The sequence below is a fragment of the Jaculus jaculus genome, chromosome 16 (genome assembly GCF_020740685.1).
Source record: "Jaculus jaculus isolate mJacJac1 chromosome 16, mJacJac1.mat.Y.cur, whole genome shotgun sequence".
NCBI classification, from domain to species: Eukaryota; Metazoa; Chordata; class Mammalia; order Rodentia; family Dipodidae; genus Jaculus; species Jaculus jaculus.
In genome coordinates this window covers 34,642,362-34,661,692 of record NC_059117.1, presented here as the reverse complement: position 1 = coordinate 34,661,692, position 19,331 = coordinate 34,642,362, and the positions used below count along the sequence as shown (strand labels likewise).

Genomic DNA, 19,331 nt, shown 5'->3' with positions numbered 1-19,331 from the left:
ATAAGTTGTGCTCTAAGCGACCTAGGGAACCTGGGTAATTCACAAGGGCACTTTCATTGTCACAGAGATCCTGAGACCTTCCTTGTCTTGTGGCTGCACTGGTTCTTACACTGATTTTCCAAAAGCAAAGGGAAGAGTCCTGGCTACTAGCAGGAATCAGGGTGGCGGCAATGAGCTCTTTATTACAGTCATTTCATTATTTACTCCTAAGGTTCTTGGGCTAGAGAGATGGCTTAGTGGTTAAGGCACTTGCCTGCAAAGCCTAAAGACCCAGGTTCGATTCCCCAGTACCCACATAAACCAGTGCAAAGGTGGCACATGCATCTGGATTTTGTTTGCAGTGGCTAGAGGCCCTGGCGCTCCCATTCTCTTTCTCTCTCTCGAATTGTAATCATATAAAATTTAAAAAGACAATGTCAGTGTCACATAAGAAACTGGCCCAGTGAAGCAGCAGACATTATTAATCTCAACCCTCAAAAACATTACTTCCTTGTGAAATGGGAAGTGCTCGGAAGGCTCTTCGCATACCCAGTGGCGGTGACAGGTTTTCAGTGTATCGTAAGGCTGCGTTCCAAGGACCGAAAGTGCTGCCAGGAAAGCCTCAGCGTTACTGGTAGCGTCACGGCAGCGTGAGCTTGACTTAATCTTGAACGTTTGGATAAGCGTATCCTAAAGGGCTTTCCTTGTGGTGGGCGTGATTGCAATGCGGAAGCAAGTTGAGTAGAGATACAGAGGAAACCCGTGAAGCCATGAGCAGTAAGTTCTGGAGAGTCAGGATGTATGTTCCTTATATTCTGTCCAATCCTGAGGTAGGTGTGACTAGATAAAAGCAGAGCCCTCCATGTACTTGTGTGGAAGTGTCACAGTGAATCTCATCAATTTGTACAATTAATGTGCATTAACATTTACAATAAAAATAAATACCTTGAAAGATTTTATAGTATATTAACTTTTGTTTTGTCTCCAGGTAGGGTCTTGCTTCTAGCCCACGCTGACCTGGAATTCACTATGTAGTCTCAGGGTGGCCTCGAACTCATGGCGATCCTTCTAATTGTGCCTTCCGAGTGCCAGGATTGAAGGAGTGCGCCACCACACCTTACCGTATTTATTTTTTAATTCTAACAGTAGAATGACCTGACATTTTTGTCTATGTAGCACACTAAGTACCTGTCATTTGTGGAGAGTTGTTACAGAAAAATATTTAATCCGTACTTAAGCTTAAGGAAACAAGTCATGAAAAATAAAATGCTTTCATTAACAAAAATGCATATTCTTGTCTTGAGTAGGCCCTCTCTGCCCCCTTAAAGTTACAAAAGCCATTTTAGTGATAGTTGTGGGCATTAAAATGCTATTCTTTTTTTTTTTTTTTTTCCCTCGAGGTAGGGTCTCTTTCTAGCCCAGGCTGACCTGGAATTCACTATGCAGTCTCAGGGTGGCCTCGAACTCTCGGTGCTCCTCCTACCTCTGCCTCCCGAATGCTGGGATTAAAGGCATGTACCACCACACCCAGCTTAAAATGCTATTCTTTAAAAAAAAAAACCTTCTATATTTATTTATTTATTTATTTATTTGAGAGAGAGAGGGGGTGGGGAGAGAGAATGGCCATGCCAGGGCCTCCAGCCACTGCAAATGAACTCCGGACACATGCACCCCCTTGTGCATCTGGCTAACATGGGTCCTGGGGAATTGAACCAAGGTCCTTTTGGCTTTGCAGGCAAATGCTTTAACTGCTAAGCCATCTCTACAGCCCTAAAATGCTATTTTTGAATTAATGGTAATCATTTTGGGTATGAGGTGGTTTTGTGTTGATCCAGTAGGACACCTGTAGCCCAGGGAGGTCTGTGCTGAAGGCCTGCAGCCTTTCTCAGTATACAGCACACCTGCATTCGGTTGGCTCACATTAAAGGTTACAAACAATGAAAGATCAATCACTGCTTATGGTTCACTCTGATTCTTCTTGAATGACAGAGAGAAAGGATACATGTGCAGACAAAAAATGATTCCAAATAAATAATCTACAGGTGTCTGTCTGTGTTTTTTTTTTTTTCATAGTTGATTGGAAATAAGTAGTCAGCATACAAACATGAATTTCTAGCAGCTACATATCTATTAGGTTAAATATGCAACAATATTCTCCCTGAGCATAATTGCACCTAATGGCTCGTAAATTCTCCTGGAATTAACTCGGCTGCTTACACTGGTCTCCAGTATAGGAAAGGGACACTTCTTACCTTGTTGCATAAACTTAGAGACCTCTGAATCAACATAGCAGAAAGTAAGAGAACCATAGGTGATAATTAAGGCGCTTACTGACATGTGGTGAAATCTTTCAGATGACCGACACGTGCAGTGAGCCAGAGGACAGAGCTCATTGGTTTATCAGAAACAAGCCTTTTTTTTCTTTTATTCACAACATCAAAAATGGCTTCTGTTTAAGCACGGCCCCCACATTCTCTGTAAAATAGGGTTTACATAACTGGAAGAAGTTACCCACCCTACTCTTACTTATTTATTTTGCCATGAAGTTTCACTGAAAACACATTTGTTCAGTTACTAGCACCTTCTGGGTAACCGTGACAATGATGTTGTAAGAAGGTAGTTCCTGGTCTTGTAGAGAAGTTCCCCAAGTTATTGCAGAAACCCCAGTTTCATCTTTCCCTTTGGAATCCAAAACAGATCCCTAAAGAAGTGGCTGACATCTTTAATGCACCCAGCGATGATGAAGACTTTGTGGGTTTCCCAGATGATGTTCCCATGGAAACCCTCTCCGAGGAGAGCTGCGATAGTTTCAACTCGGTGGAGTTGGGGAAACAGGTATGAGTGCTGCTTCTCTCCTCAGGGCAGGTGTGCTCACCTGGAAGCCCATGGCCCAGTTTGGGTGATGTTTTACCTTTGTCTTGGTTCCGGAGTGCGCTCAGTGAGTTGTTAAGTACTGTGTTTTAAGTGCATATGCCTTCCTGGTTCCAGAAACTGAGTACTAGGGTCATATTTGCTGTTTTAAACTCAGTCCATGAACAAGTTTTTTTTTTTTTTTTCCTTTTAAATAAAGGGGCTTCACATGATCAAATCCATTTTCTTTGTTCCCTGTAGCTGTCACCCATGGCGAGGCTGTTTTCAGAGTCCTTCCCCACAGCTCGCAGGGGAGGGCGAGCCTTGTTGCACGTGACCACAGCCAGCGCCGGGCAGTGAGGCGTGGGGCCTGTGCATTGCCAGGAGACAATTGCCTGGTGGTGGCCCCAGCAGCAGGCTCTGGGTCTCTTCGCTCTTGGGATTGCCGCTGAGAGCATTATTTTCTCTTTATTTACTCTGACCTAAAGCAACACAAGTTACAGTTCTCTGAGAGAGAGATTCACACTGTATCCTAGTGGTACGGTGGCCAGCTGAAATCCCTCGTCTTCAGTTATGTTTTCTTCTGAGTTCATGAGGACACCCAAAAATCTTCATTCTGGACAGGCAGTGGTGGCCCATGCCTGTAATCCTAGCACTTTGGGAGACTGAGGTAGGAGGATAGCTATGAATGTGAGACTAGCCTGGACTACAGAGTGAGTTCCAGGTCAGCCTGGGCTAGAGTGAGGTCTGGCCTTAAAAGCCCAAGGTCTGCATTCTTCCTCCACCATGACTCTATGACAAAGCTGTAAATTAAAGTCCCCTTGCTTCAGGTGGGCGAATCCAGAATGGGATGCACGTGGGACAACCTCGTCCATTGCTTGGGTCACTGTGTTCTGGTTGTGCCCGAGGCGCTCGGCCTCTGTGGCCTCTTTGGCCCTTGTTTTTAAGTTGACGTTCACAGCATTTTGCTGGGCCAGCATGCTTTTTTTCACTGCTGGGTCTCCTCTCCTTTTTCCTGTCCCTAAACAGGGATGCCGTCTACTTCTGCTGTCTGGTCCTCGAACCTTCGCACTCTGCAATCTGACCAGCTGTCCTGCTTGAGGCCAGTACCATGCTGTTAGGGTGCCTCCTGGCTTCTCTCTCGTGCCCTAGCTGTGTATCTGATGGTCGTCGTCAGGACTGGGTTTCGATGTTCAAGGGAGAGCTGGATTCCATTTTGCCTGTTCTGTCGGCTGCTGGTTTCCCCACATCTTCATCTTGATTTACTCCACCTGTTGTTATGTTTGACCATCCTCCTGTATTCCTCCTCTCCTGTCTCCCAAGAGGACTGGCTAAAAGTCCTATCTGGTTCTGATGTCCATCCCTTCCCTTTTTTCTCCAGCTACCCGAGCCCTGAGCCTTCACCTGAGTGCTTGACCCTTCCCGCTGAGCATTGTAGGGCTGAGCTCAGGTCACATCTCTGTCCTTATTCAGAAGTCACCAGTCTCTGTGCATGTGTGTTCTGTCAGAGAGGCTGAGTGGAGCCTGTGGGGTCCATCTTGAGGGGCATCCTGAGCAATACAGATCATCTGAAGTGGCCACTGGGGGGGGGGTGCTGGGTACACATTGGGCATTGAACAACATCTGAAGTGCCCCATATGGGGCCAGGTAGGCATTTGGCATTGAGAAACAGGTCCCCTGATTTCTTTTTATTTGCAAGCTGGGAGAAAGAAAAAGAAGGGGGAGAGGGAGGGGGGAGAGAGAGAAAAGGAAGGAAAGAAAGAAAAAGAAGAAAAGTGGGTACCCTGCAAATGAATTCCAGATGCATGTACCACTTTACATCTGGCTTTACGAGGGTGCTGGGGAATCGAACCCAGGCTGTCAGTCTTTCTAAGCAAGCGCCTTTAGCCGCGGAACCGTCTCTCCAGCTCTGATCCCAGTCAAGTCAGTTCTGGGCCCTCAGTCCGATTTCCCCAGTTGACCTTGATTGGCTGTGTCCATGTGCCACTTGCTTCTCGTACAGATTCTGCGTTTATTCCGTAGGCTTCCCTATGGCACATGGGGTGGGGGGTGCTGCCACCATTCCCATTTCACAGATGAAACTGGAGTTGAGGGAGGTGAAGACTTGACCAAGGTCCCACATGTGGGCAGCGTCAAGCTGCCTGCCTGCTTCCTCCCAGCTCTCTCCTGCTGCGCTGTGCACACACGGGCGGCCCCCTTCACTCGCCATGGCCTCTCTGCCCCTCTGGCTACTGGCCCCTGGCCCCTGGCCCAGGCTGCATGTTCTGCTTTTGCTTTCTTTTATTTTTATTTTTTTAAAAATTTATTTTTATTTGACAGAGAAAGAAGTGGGGAGAGAGAGAGAGAAGGGGCACACCAGGGCCTCCAGCCACTGCAAACGAACTCCAGATGTGTGCGCTCCCTTGTGCATCTGGCTAACGTGGGTCCTGGGGACTTGAACCAGGGTCCTTTGGCTTTGCAGGCAAATGCCTTAAGCCCTAAGCCATCCCTCCAGCCCCGCTTTTGCTTTCTTGCCATTTTTCTAGACTAGTTCAAATGCTGCTCCATCATGATGTCCTACAGGATAAGTGTCCTTTGCTTCTGTGTGCTAGGATGCAGGAATCTTATCATCATGGTGTGGAAGCTCCTGGAATGAAGAGACTTGATCCTTGCGGGACTTCCTAGCTTACCTGGTTATGTTGTTGGGTACAGTTGGATGCATGTGTCTGACGGTTCCACAGTCTGCCATTCTGTAGGCCTTCGCGTCTTAGGATCTTCACCATCAAAAAAACAGAACCACCTGACTCCTCCTGTCACCTTCTTATTGCCTTGACTGTGGTGGTGTGGTGACTGTGATCCACAGCATAGTGCCCGTTACTGCCTTGGCAGGATGATGGGAAGCTTCTCAAAGATTTTACTCAAGGCTGTGCAGTGAGCCTAGCTTCATACAGCCTGCGTGGAACACAGCACTCACATCCTTTGGAGTGAGGAAAGCGAAAGCGTGGGCATTAAGGATTGCTTCAAAGATCATTAAAATTCATTTTTGTGTTTTGTGTATAGTGTATAGTGTATAGTGTATAGTGTGTTTGTGTGTGTGTGTGTGTGTGTGTGTGTGTGTGTGTGTGAGAGTGTGTGTATGTGCGCACGCGCGTGCATTTGGAGGCTCATGTCTGGTGTCCTCCTCCATAGTTTTCTCTGTACTGAGACAAATCTCTTTTGAGCCCAGGACTTGCTAATTCCACTAGTCTTGCAAGCCATTTTGCCCCAGGGATCCCGTGTCTACCTTCCAAACTCTGGGGTGAGAGATGGCCGTCATGTCCACCCTGCACTTATGTAGGTGGCTGATGTTTGACCTCTTATCCTCACGCTTACCTGGAAAGCACTTGACCCACTGATCATCTCTGCAGCCCCAGCAAGGTTTTAGTCCATCAAGACTCGTCGCCCATCATCTTTGTGAGGCCAGCACAAAGGATAGAAAGTGCCCGAAAGAGCGGGGCATTGGGGCTTTTGCTCTTAAGCTTGACCTTTCTCTTTCACGCTCTAGAAAGCAGCTTTGGGCATTTAATGAGGTTACACACCAAGGCCATTGTGAGGGCCCTTTGCTTTTGTTCTGTGAGCATAAGGTTTCCTGTATTGTATGCCTAGTGGGCTTCCTTCGTAGCCAACCAGGCGTGTTCCCTCCCTCCCTCCCTAATCACTGCATTTATTCAGAGAAGTATGGAATCAAGGGAAGGGAAATAGATACACCCTCGTGGTCTGAGAGCCCATGCATGAAGTGAGCATGGGCCAGGAAGAAACATGAAAAGGTATTTTTAAAAAAAAAAAATTTATTCGAAAGAGAGAGACAGACAAGCACACACAGAGAAAAGAGAGAGAGAATAATTGACTGAATGAAAGACTGTGGACATGCCAGGGCCTCTAGCCACTGCAGATGAACTCCAGATGCATGCGCCTCCTTGTGCATCTGGCTTTATGTGGGTATTGGGGAATTGAACTCTGGTTTTTAGGCTGTGCAGGCAAGTGCCTTAACTGCTGAGCTGTCTCTTCAGCCCATGAAAAGGGATTTAGAGGGGAAAGAGAAGAAAGTACAGAGAGCTCCTGCTGTGTGGCAGTAGGGGAGGCTTACCAGGACAGAAACCCAGAAGTTCAGGACAGATGACCAGCCAACAAAGAGCAACTCATTTGTCCTTAATAATATGCCCTGGTCTTTGGCTTACTTAAACTGGTGATCTGTTTAAGCCAGATGTGCACATAACGTGTGTGCTGACTCTTCTCGCGTACACACGATTTGAATTTCTCTTTAAAGAAACTTCCCTTTGGTGCATGTATTTTTTTTCCCAAAGCAGCTGCGCCACAGCTATCAACAAAGTAATTTATCTCTGAGCAAACTCACTCCAATTACCCATAATAATTCACAGAGAGACATTTTTAAGTTTAAAGAGTTAGCAGCAGGCGTTTCTTTTCTCCATCTCTAAGTTTTTCTACTTGTCTATTAAATCTGTTCCCCCCCACCCAAGATATCTGAGCTTGAAGAAATATATAATTAAAATCAGAGCAAGTCAGAAGGGAGCTGGTCTCAGCCACAGGGGTGTGAAAAGGGGGTTTTTGCTATATCAGACTGGGGACACAGACCCGAGCCCTGGGGTGGGTCGTGGCCTTTCACTTGGCTGCTCTAGGGCTTTCCCTTTGGGTCGCCGTCTTGTTCCTTCTCCATTTTGTCTTTAAGAGACCTGGCTTTGCTTCCTTATGATATTTAAACAGAACAGTCACTTGGAAAATGTCTTTGTTTTGGTTTTGGTTTTTCGTGGTAGGGTCTCACTCTAGCCCAGGCTGGCCTGGAATTCACTACGTAGGCTCAGGCTGGCCTCGAATTCACAGTGATCCTCCTACCTCTGCCTCCAGAGTAGTGGCATGTGCCAGGTGCCAGGCATGTCTGCATATCTTTGCTTTTTGAGTTAGTCATGTGACATTTTTCCCCTGCTCATGTGCTATCGATTCTGGGTTTCGCACCTCTTGGATCCTGTGTGAGAGGAGCTCCGAGACGAGACAAGAGTAGCTTTCTTTCTGTCAGTCCGCCAGGGTCCCATCAGACAGGGAGCAAGTGCATTCTCCTGCTGAGAAGCCCGCTCTGTGAAGGGAGGCGACTCTGGATGGCTCTAGGGAAGAAAGCCAGCATGTAGGCTCACGTCTCCCTTCTGATGTTGGAAGTCCTTGTCAAAGGAGACAGTTCTGGTTGCTAGCTTTGTCAGGACATACCGAATTCCATCCACCAGTCATGTCAAACTGACAGGTGGCAGGATTCCTGCATTTTAAAAATTATTGTTGTATATTTTATTTATTTGTGAGAGTGAGTGAGACAGATTGCATGGCGCACCAGGGCCTTCAGCCGCTGCAGATGTACTCGAGACACATGCGCCGCCTTGTGCACCTGGCTTACATGGGACCTGGGGAATCAAACTTGGGTCCTTTAGCTTTGCAAGCAAGTGCCTTAACCACTAAGCCATCTGTCCAGTCCCTGAATTTTTTTTAAATTATTTGAGAGAAAGAAGCAAAATATTTTATTTATTTATTTGAGAGAAAGAGGCAGTGGGGGGGGAGAGAGAAAGAATGGGCATGCCAGGGCCTCTTACCACTGCAAAAATATGTAGTACCTTGTACATCTGCCTTATGTGGGTACTGGGTTATAGAACCTAGGTCCTTGGGCTTCTCAGGCAAGCAACTTAACCACTAAGCCATCTCTCCAGCCCCCAGGATTCCTGAATTTTTGAAGTTGTCTGACATACAGTTGTTTGCTTCTGTAAGTTTTAGGAAATGTGTCTTTACTGTGACCCATGTAGTGTAAAAGTTGCTAGCTGACCCATTTTAAATTGTTAGTGTACTCACAACATTGTGAGCACATCCCTATACCCATCTGTAGAATGTTTTGGTCCAGCAGACTCGTACCCATTAAACGGTAACTCTCTGCTGCCGTAACCTCTGTTCTATGTCCTGCCTCTGTATAAATGAACAGTAGTGGTTGATTTTTTTTTTTTTTTTTGAGATAAGGTCTCTCTTTGTACATTTGAGGCCAGTATAGATTACAATCATTCCTCTTGGCCTAGACCTTCCAAGGGCTGGGATTTCAGGTGTGCCACTGTTGTGCCCGGCTTGGGTGGGGGAAGAAAGGGGGAGTGAATGTGGGTGTGGTGGGGTGTGTGTGGTGCATGCATGTGTGTGCAGATACACTTGCCAATGTGCACACCTGCATAGGCCAGAGAACAGCGGGCGTCCTCTCTTGTGGGAAGGACTGTCTTCCTGAGCCAGTGTCTCTTGCAGGTTTTCTGTTGTACTGGCTGGCCGGAGACACGCCACCTCCAGGTTGTCACCTGGCTGGTGAGGCTCGAACTCGGCTCCTCACGACCGCGTAGCAGGTGTGCTTCCCCGCTGCGCCGTCTCTCCTGCTCTTACCTGTGTGCTTTTCATTTACCAGGATGTGCGTTTCCATTCCAAATATTTCACAGAAGAGTTAAGAAAAATTTTTATAGAGGACAGCGACTCGGAGACGGAAGATTTTGAAGGGTTCACGCAGAGTGACCTGAGCCCGAGCGGTGACCCGGCGGAGACGGTAATAACTGCCAGCCTTCCATGGTTACATGTTGCAATGTTCTGTTGTGTTTCTGAATCATAGCCTCACGTCTAAGAAGTTACATCACAAACGAAAAAAAAAAAATACTATAGATCAGTCGCTATAAAATTAAAATAGTTAATATAAAAATTTCTACTCCAGTGCTGGAGGGATGGCTTAGTGGTTAAGGCGTTGGCCTGCAAAGCCAAAGGACCCAGGTTCCATTCCCCAGGACCCACCTTAGCCAGATGCACAAGGGGGCGCACGTGTCTGGAGTTCGTTTGCAGTGGCTGGAGGCCCTGGTATGCCCATTCTCTCTCCCTCCCTCTTTATCAAATAAGTAAATAAATAAAAATATAATTCCTACTCTTTGGCTAATACCTGGCTCATGGCAGCATTCTTCTCTCAGAATCATTTATCTTCCCCTTGTGCCCTTGGGCTCAGGTATGTGTCCCAGGTGTGCCTCACTGTTCTATCCATAGTTGATCTTAGACTCTTCCTGAACTTATCTTTTTCTATCTGTCGGGGGTGGGGGGGCTAACAGGTTCCTTCAAGCCCTTGTGGGATGTGAAGTAATAATTCTTAGATTTGAAGTCAGTTTGGCAAAACCAGTCATGGTGCGGACTTGGAGATTGCCTGTGCCTCCCAACGCCAATGCTGGCCTGTTTCTTCCTTTAAAAGATGACTTGGGGGGCTGAGAGATGGCTTAGTGGTTAAGCGCTTGCCTGTGAAGCCTAAGGACCCCGGTTCAAGGCTCGATTCCCCAGGACCCATGTTAGCCAGATGCACAAGGGGGCGCATGCATCTGGAGTTTGTTTGCAGTGACTGGAAGCCCTGGCATGCTCATTCGTTCTCTATTTGCCTCTTTTTCTCTGTGTGTGTTGCTCTCAAATAAATAAGAATAAAAATAAATAAATCAATAAAAGTTGACCTAGGCCTGCCTGCCTCTGGGGAAATCTCCCTCAGCCCTGAAGAAGCGTGTCATGGGTCTCCTTCTGTTCTGTTCACTGACGCTGGCTTGTTTTCCACCTGCTGGCCTTTAGTGGGTCACTTCAAAAGCAACAGGCCTGTTGTCTTGAGGAAGGGTCTCACACTGTAGCCTAGGCTATCCTCAAATTCAAAGCAGTCATCTTGTGTCAGCCTCCCAAGCCCTGAGATTAAATGTGTAGCCACCATGCTAGGTGTTTTGATTATTTCAGCAAATGATTTCATTTTGGAATAGTTTTAGATTTATAAAATTATAAAGGTAGTACAGAGAATTTCCATATAAACTTGATCTAGTTTCCCCCTCGCACAATTGTTTCACGTTTATCAAAACAAGAAATTAATGTTACTATGCTGTTACTGACTAAACTTTAGACTTAAGATTTTATCACTTTGTTCAGTAACGGCCTGGTTTTTTTCATTCCCAAGTCCCACATCCAAGTGCTACATTGTAGTCAGCCTGTCTTTTGAATTTTTCTGAGTTTATGTTTTAAACTGTTCTATAGAAACATAGTTGGGCATATTTTTTTAAAATTTATTTTTGTGTGCCATCTATGCATCTGACGTTACATGGTTCCTGGGCTCTTGGGCTTTGCAGGTAAGCATCTTAACCGCTGAATCATCTCTCCAGCCCTCAGATATGTTTTATAAAGAGTTATTTTTATTTATTTATTAGAGACGCAGAGAGAGGGAAAGAGATAGAATGGGCATGCCAGGGCCTCTAGCCACTGCAAATGAACTCCAGACGCGTGCGCCACCATGTGCATGTGGCTTATGTAGGACCTTGAGAATTGAACCTGGGTCCTTAGGCTTCGCAGGCAACCATCTTAACCACTAAGCCAACTCTCCAGAACCCCCCTTTTGTTAGTTGAGAACTTTACTATATGAAATTATTGCATGTTGGTCATATTCCCATCGGGTTAAAGTCTTTTTTTTTTTTTTCCCTCTCCCCCACCTCCTTTCCACTGAGGTCTCTCCTCAGTGGGGCTATTAGCATTCACTGTGGGGTCTTGAGTCTATTGGTCAGTTTCTGGGGAGGGGCAGTGCCTCAGAGTACACCTTTCGATCCTATAGCTCTTAATATTCTTTCTGTTTGGCAGACTTGTTTTCTTTTACTTTTTTTTTTTTTAGCACAAATGTTTACTATCTAAATGTATAATAATTATGTAAAAATAAACATTCTACTCCCTGCTTTGCTATTAAGATGAAGGTAGTTTGTGGCTATGAACTGTCTGCAGGTCTGAGGTAACAGCTTCTGGCCCTGACCCTGTAGGACAGTCAGTGGTGACTGTTGGCTTACTATGTCCCTCCCCTTCCCAAGGGTATCACTTAGGGCACCAAAAACCCTGGTGTTAGGCTGCCTTGTTTGATGGTGGATGTGCCAGCCCAGCTTCCCAGCTCTGCCCCTGGTTTCTTTGTGGAAGTTGTTTGTATGTCAGTTTAGGGGTTTAGGCCAGCAAGTCCCCAGATTCTTGGACAGCAAGATACTAGGATCCTTCCAAACCCTAATTTGTCTTAGTCACTTATTTATATACCATTCTTTAGTTCAGCAATGTCTAGTTAGTCAAAAAAATTTGTATTTCTAATAAGGGAAAGAGAGTTAACCCAAGGGTTTTTATTCCTTAGAATCTATACATTTAGGGGATGTATCAGTTGTGGAGTTTTAAAAAATATTATTACTGATTTATTAGAGTGAGAGAGGGAGAGAGAGAATGGGCGTGCCAGGGCCTTTAGCCCACTACAAACGAACTCCAGAAGCATGCACCACCATGTGCATCTGGCTTACGTGGGTCCTAGAAAATCAAACCTGGGTCCTTAGGTTTCTCAGGGAAGTGTCTTAACCACTAAGCCTAAGCCATCTCTCTAGTCCTGAGGGTGGGTGCATATGTGTATCTATCTATCTATAGAGAGAGGGCAGGAGGGGTAGAACTTGGTGTAGGTTTACTTGCAAATTTTATTTTAGAATGCACTGAGAAAAGTAGCCATATTAATCAGCTTTCCACCACTGGAACAACACAAAAGCACTCATAGCTGTAGAGAGTCCAGTCCATGGTCTGTCAGGTGAGACAGGGTATCATGGTGGGACCATGAGGAGGAAAACTGCTCACCTCACGATCAGGAAGCAAAACTGAGCAAGGAAGAAAACACAGTCCCGCCGTGTACCTTAGCCTATGTTTCCCGCAGTCTACACAGACCCATGGGGCCCCGCCTCCTGAAGGGCTGTACTAAGCTTCTAACACCTTTGAGAGGCATTATGAGATGTCTGTTGGTCTGTCCCCCTGCACACCCTCATGATGAATGACCAGACCCTTTTCTGATGTTTGCATAGTGTCAACCATGGCTACTAGTGGTCAGCCGACCTTGGGCCTTTCTTGGTCTTTTCCTACCTTAGTCTTTGTAAGGAGGCCCTCCACATTCTTGGTCAGGAGAAGCAGGGTAGATAGTGAGTATGATAATGTCCCCTGACATTATATTCTGTTACAACCCACCATTTTAAAAAATATTTTTATTTGACAGAGAAAGAGAGAATAGGCATGTCAGGGCCTCCAGCCACTGCAAATGAACTCCAGATGCGTGCGCCCCCTTGTGCGTCTGGCTAACTTTTGGGTCCTGGTGAATAGAACCTGGATCTTTTGGCTTTGTAGGCAAACACTTTAACTGCTGAGCCTTAACCCCCCCCCCCACCCCATTACTTTTTGTTTGTTTGGTTCTGGGTTTTTTGAGATAGCGGCTTGATCTAGCCAAGACTAACCTGGAATTCACTATACAGTCTCTGGCTGGCCTTGAACTCATAGTGATCCTCGTATCGCTGCCTCCGAGTGCTGAGATTCAAGGCGTGCACCACCACACCACGCCCAGCCGTCAGCCCGCTATTCTGAACATCAGGGCTACTGATGTGTAGACTTCCAGGTATTAAAAAGGAAAGTGAGCCCAGCACAGCTGTATTTCCCTGTTTGCCCGGCGTGGGTTGGCGCACCCGGGTTGGCAGTTAAGTGTATCCCTTTTGCTCCCTCTTGTTTCCATCATAAGTCCAACTGGAGTTCTAGGGTCACTGAAGAGCAGACTGTCTTCGGGGCAGGTCTGGGTATCACGGTGCTGCTTCTGAGCTTGCGGTGCTCCATGTCTGGCCACTCTGAGAGCTGATCCCCGTGGGGACTGTTCACTTGAGTCAAGGAAGGATTTGTAGGGCACACCCTGCTGTCAAGCATTAAAACTTGCCCCGTCTTATTTCTCAGTCTGTCACATCTCAGTGTCACTCCACTGTCATCTGGGTGACATCACCATGTTATCACCTGTTAAATCAAGGGAGGTGTTAATGCTGCAGGCCTGGAGTGTGTGGTGAGGCTTTCTCAGCTGAGACATGCGCGACCCACAGAGCTGTGGGCCTTACAGCGGGTGACTGCCTGAAAGGGATGGCCTTCCTTGACTTGGGACCCTCACTGACCTCCGTGGCAGATCTTTACCTGCTGCTTGGCACACCAGGCTTGGTAGTGAGCTGTGTCTGTTTCTCTGTGCCTTGAATCACTTGGCTGTGCCCCTTCCCTCAGGAGTCCTGTTAGTGCTGGCTGGAGCACACGGATCCTTGTTTTATTTATTATTGTTTTTAAATTTATTTTATTAGGGAGAGAGGGAGAAAGAATGGGTGCACCAGGGCCTTCAGCCACTGGAAACAAACTCCAGACACTTGTGCCACCTTGTGCATCTGGCTTATGTGGGTCCTAGGGAATCAGACCTGGGTCCTCTGGCTTTGCAGGCAAGCACCTTAACTGCTAAGCCATCTCTCCAGCCCCAGGTCCCTGTTCTTTTAATTTTTTTGTCTGGAGGCACTGCCTCTGTTGCTCACACCTTTGTCTTTAACTCATTTTGTTTGGCTGCCTGAGGGGCCAGCTTGCTTGGTCGCTGCGGGGGAGCCCTGCGCTGCGTTCTGATTTCAGCCCGGCTCCCTGATGGCACGAGGGTGTCGGTGACTAAGCCAATGCGTGGGTCAGTGGCAGACTGCTTTGATTCTGTTCATTGGCGAACATTCAGAGGGAAGCGGTCATAGGAAGGGGCTTTTCATTCTCGTGTTCTTCTAGAACGATGCTAGAGTAGTTTCGCTGGTGTATTTTTAGTGTTGGGGAATTGAACCCACGGTCTTGCCCGTGTGTTGGGCTCTGTTCCCGGCCCCCAGGAGTTTCCAGCACACACGTGCTCTGACTCCTTGCTAGGTGGTGACAGACACTGCCATCATTCTTTGTCCCCTTTGTCTCTTACTTAGTCTTTCGAGTCAGAGCCGAGTGACGGCGACAAAGCATCTCCTCAGGTGAGTGAGGAGGAGGAAGATGATGAAGAAAACCCCAGGCCTAGACGAAGCAGTTTTGGCCTCCGGGTAGCCTTCCAGTTCCCCACCAAGAAATCGGCAAAAACACCTCATAAAAATCGCTCTTCTGAGCTATTTTCTAGCTCACGCTTACCGGACAGGAAAATAGATCTTGGGAGAGAGAGAGGCTGCAGACAGGCCAAGGAAAGCGAAGATTCTGCCTCCGAGTCCGAGGGCGATGCCAGGGCCGAGAGCCAGGAGAGCTCGGATGCGCTGCGGAAGCGGACCATGAACATCAAGGAGAACAAGGCCATGGTGAGCGCAGGGGCCCCGGCAGCTCTGGGGGGACCGTGCACCCTGGGGACTGTGCCCCCTTTTCCTCTTCCAGAACCTGGAGTCAGTGTTACATGACCAGCCCTGGCTGGGGAATAGATGCCGATGCTGAGGGTCATTTCTAGCCCTGGGGGCCGGGGGCAGGGACTTCTGCTCACCATTGATCAGGTTGAGTTCTGAGGTCACAGCCGCTCTGGGGGGGAAGGGGCTGGCAGCCGCACGAGAGGCAGTCCTGCTGTGGCTCCGCAGTGAGAGTCGCAGTGGGAAGCGGGCAGGCAGCATTTGCCTGGAACCGGCTCTCCTGCTTAGAAGGAATGGGAAAGGCCTAGAATGAAAGCCACCTCAGCTGTTGGTGTTCCCGTTTCAATGCTTGCGTTAGATCCAATATAACGAAGTGAACATCTTTGCGGTGTGCATTTTTTTTTTTTCTCTATAGGTTGTCAGTAACTTATCCAGTTACTGAGAATCATTGTTTTCTAATTTTATATTGATAGAATTTTTTAAAATAATCTAAATCACCTTTTTTATTTTGGTTTTTTTTTTTTTTAGATATTTTTCTTTGTAAAACATACAATGTGGTGGTAATGTGTCATGAGCTTATGTCTCATAAGTTAAGAAATGCAAAGTCAGCTTTGAGTGCTTTTTTTTTTTTTTTTAATTTATAAGAGGGAGGGAGAGAATGGGTGTGCCAGGGCCTTCAGCCACTGTAAATGAACTCCAGACATATGCATCGCCATGTGCATCTGGCCTACTTGGGTTCTGGGAAATTGAATCTGGGTCCTTAAGCTTCGCAGGCAAATGCCCCAACCCCTAGACCATCTCTCCAGCCCTGAGTGATTTTTATCTGAAGAAAAAATGTGCTTTACTTAAGGAAATGTTTAGAACTGAGTCTGCCTATATCTTTACAGTAAGAATGGGTCCTTTGTGACGATTTGTAGTGTTATACTATGTATGAACTGAAAACTGAAAAAGAATCCAAATTAAATCACTTGGTTAGCATATCAGTGTCTTTTGCTTGGTTCTAACTGATCATTTGAACATGATCATGTTAACAGAAATCTAATTTTTTTTGAGGGATGGTCTCATGTAGCCCAGGTTGGTCTTATGTAGCCAAGGATGGCCTTGAGTTCCTGCTCCACCTGCTTCTGCCTCCTGGATGTTGGGTGGGGTTACAGGCCTATGGTACCACTCCAGGCCTAGAAAAAGTTTTTAATTTAATTTATTGATTTGATAGAGACACAGAGAGAGGAAGAGAATGGGTGCGCCAGGACCTCCAGCTACCTCAAGCTCCAGATGTATGCACCCCCTTGTGCATCTGGCTTACGTGGGTCCTGGAGAATCGAACCAGGATCCTTTGGCTTTGCAGACAAATGCCTTAACCACTAAGCCATCTCTCCAGCCCCTCCCCCCCAAAATTATTTTTATTGATTTTTGAAACTCTGTTTGAGCCATTTAGTTGAACCCCCCCCCATACACACACTCTTTTAGGGTGTCTTGGTGAAACTTGAGTTTCAGGTGTGCAAAATGCCCCCACGTCACACTGCTAAGCTAGTAGCTGAGTGTGAAGAGCCTTGTGCTCCTGGCCTCGGGTGTTCCAGGACCGTCTTCGTTGTTATGTTGTGTGTAAGGAGTGGTCATGAAGTTGACTCATGGTCTTTGCAGCTCTGAAATAAAATCTGGATATGTGAGGCCGAAGGTTTTAACAATTGCCGAGGCTTATGTAAACCACTGTAGTGGGAAAAGTGTGGGTATTAGGGGTTGGGCGACCCCGCACTGGCTCATGGACTAATCTCTGATCCCCTTTCCTTCTGCATCTCAGCTTGCTCGGTTACTGGCAGAATTGAACTCGGTGCCAGATCTTTTCCCCGTGCGAACTCCAGCCTCAGCTTCTGTGAGTAGAACGCGTTACAGACACCCCGACCCATCCTGAGATGTCGGAGTTGCCTTTCATTTACGGAATTACCCAGTTGCAACTGCTTGTGATCTTGCTTTCAGAAGAAGAAAACGGCGCGACGGGCCTTCTCCGAGGGACAGATAACACGGCGCGTGAACCCCACGCGGAGCGCAAGGCCCCCTGAGAATTTTGCTCTAGAAAATGTCACCTTCTCAGCCACCAGATTTGCAGAAGAACTTTACAGTTTCCGAAGGAGGAGGACGATCAGTGGGGTATTTTCTAACTAATAAGCTGTTCTCACACTAAGGTGGGCCCTCAAATGGGAGTGTGTCTCTCCGCCTATCAGGGCTGGCAACAGGTGCTGTTTCTGACTCAGGAGGCTCGTGGCAGCTGAGAACTTGACTTGAATTTCTGCCACGTTCCCAAGGGTCCCCGCAGTGCTGATGTCCCTTTGAGCATATTTTGAGAAATCCCTGCTAAACTGCAGTTCAAATTGAGCGCCCTTTATCTAAACTGAACTGCATGGCCGGGGGTGGCTCAGTCGCAGAGGCTGGCCCAGCATGTAGGAGGCCCTGGGTTTCCAGATGAAGCTGGGCCCCCTAGAGGCAGGAAAGGCCTGGTAACAGCTGGTGCCAACTTTGTTTTGCATGCAGGGATTCCTCCTTGCTTTTCTGTCGCAGGAATTGGCACCTCCTCAGGAGTGCTATCAGTGGGGAGAAGCTTGAGCCATGCCCAAATGTGAGCTTGACAGTTGAGGGTGGTTCACCCGGCTCCCTTCCCTGTCACCAACAAGGTTGACAGCAGAGCACCCACAGGCCCAAGCTCCAGCTCTTTGCTCACTGCTGTATCACCTTGCTGAGAAGGAAGCCTGGTGTGGGCGTCATGTGTGCTAAGGTGCCTGGCTGGCCCAGATCTGAAAGGCTTAAAGCGGTGATGGCTATGTTTTGTCCCAGGAGCCCGATGAATGACTCACATAGGTGAATGGGCTCCAGGGACACTGAAGAGTCACATGGTCAGTGTTAGTGAATCCCCGAGAGTGTTCATTCTACTTTTCAATGTCCAATGATCCCTTGTTCCGGGCTGCGTATTTTGCAGGGGAAATGCCAGCGGTACCGACGTCACCGCGTATCTTCCTTTCGCCGGGTGGAGGAGATCACTGAAGAGGACTTGGAAAATGTTGCCATCACTGTTGGAGATAAAATCTATGATAAAGTTCTGGTAAATGAAATTTGGAATGGCACGCAATTGTTGGGGTTTCTACTGGGAGCTCCAGATAAGGGTCTCTGTTTTTTAACCGTATCAGGCTTTGGACCTCCCTGTGCGCTTACTCTAAATTGTATGGTCGAGTCAGCTACAGCTGAGCTAAGGAAGACAACAGCTTGTCTTAGAAAAGCATATTTGTATATGTATATTTGTATTTTATATAATTGTTACTGTTTTTGTACTTAGTTTTATATATTCAATTTTGAAAATGCATATTGGAAGGGTATATATACCCATAGAATATAGGGCGAATTTCTGGTTGGTAGGAAATGCATTCTGCATCTTTTTTAAAAAAAATAAGTAATGGGAAACTTAAAAGTAGCTGTTAAATGTTGAATGAATGGGCAAAATTTTAAAGCTGATCTTACACTGAAGGTGTCCTGGTCTCCATCAGTAAAAGTAGAGCCAAGTGGATGCTGTGTGGGGCTCACTGCCACTCACCACCCAGGGGCTCCGTCAGCAGCTCCTTTCCTTTTTTGTCCACCAGATCATTCAGTTCTTTCTGGGTTCCCTGCTCAGCCTCTCTGGCCCCAGAAATGAAATGCTTATAGTGGTGGCCGTGACCATGCCTGGATCTGGGGAACCGTCCTGCTTGGTTCTGGGAGTGAGGCTGAGCTTCTGTCCTTGGTAGTGGGTGTGGTGGTGTCTGGCCTCACGGGCATCACCAAGAAAACTTATCCGCCCTCCTCTGCCTCCCGCTAGGGTAGCACGTGCCATCAGTGTCGACAGAAGACCATTGACACCAAGACTGTGTGTCGGAACCAGGACTGTGGAGGCGTGCGGGGGCAGTTCTGTGGGCCATGCCTGCGGAACCGCTACGGCGAGGACGTGCGGACAGCATTGCTGGACCCGGTAGGAGCAAGCCACAGGCTTGGTGTGGGGGGGGGTGGTCTGCAGACTCTGAGTACTTTACTGTCCCCACCTGTATCCTGTGACTAAAGGAATGAACATGCTGAAGGACAGGAGAAGAGCTGGTTGTGGGTTTTCTACAGGCTGATCCTGTGCCTTTTCTCCTGGGCCAGGTGACCGTGGCAGTAGGGTACTTGCTGTGTGCTGCATGCCTGCTAAATAAGTTACTTTTATTATTGGTAAATTGTATTTATTTATTTTGGTTTTCCAAGGCAGGGTCTCACTGTAGCCCTTGC

General features: G+C 47.3%; 1 protein-coding gene across 1 annotated transcript in view; it reads left to right on the top strand.

Moving 5' to 3' along the window:
- Cdca7l (cell division cycle associated 7 like) overlaps window positions 1-19,331 on the top strand; it is a 49,977-nt gene that overhangs the window by 28,861 nt on the left and 1,785 nt on the right. The window contains exons 2-8 of the mRNA XM_004652654.3: window positions 2,677-2,814; window positions 9,278-9,412; window positions 14,655-15,011; window positions 16,849-16,920; window positions 17,025-17,195; window positions 18,019-18,141; window positions 18,889-19,038. Coding sequence (XP_004652711.2) covers window positions 2,677-2,814; window positions 9,278-9,412; window positions 14,655-15,011; window positions 16,849-16,920; window positions 17,025-17,195; window positions 18,019-18,141; window positions 18,889-19,038 — 1,146 coding nt within the window. The remainder of the gene's footprint in view (window positions 1-2,676; window positions 2,815-9,277; window positions 9,413-14,654; window positions 15,012-16,848; window positions 16,921-17,024; window positions 17,196-18,018; window positions 18,142-18,888; window positions 19,039-19,331) is intronic.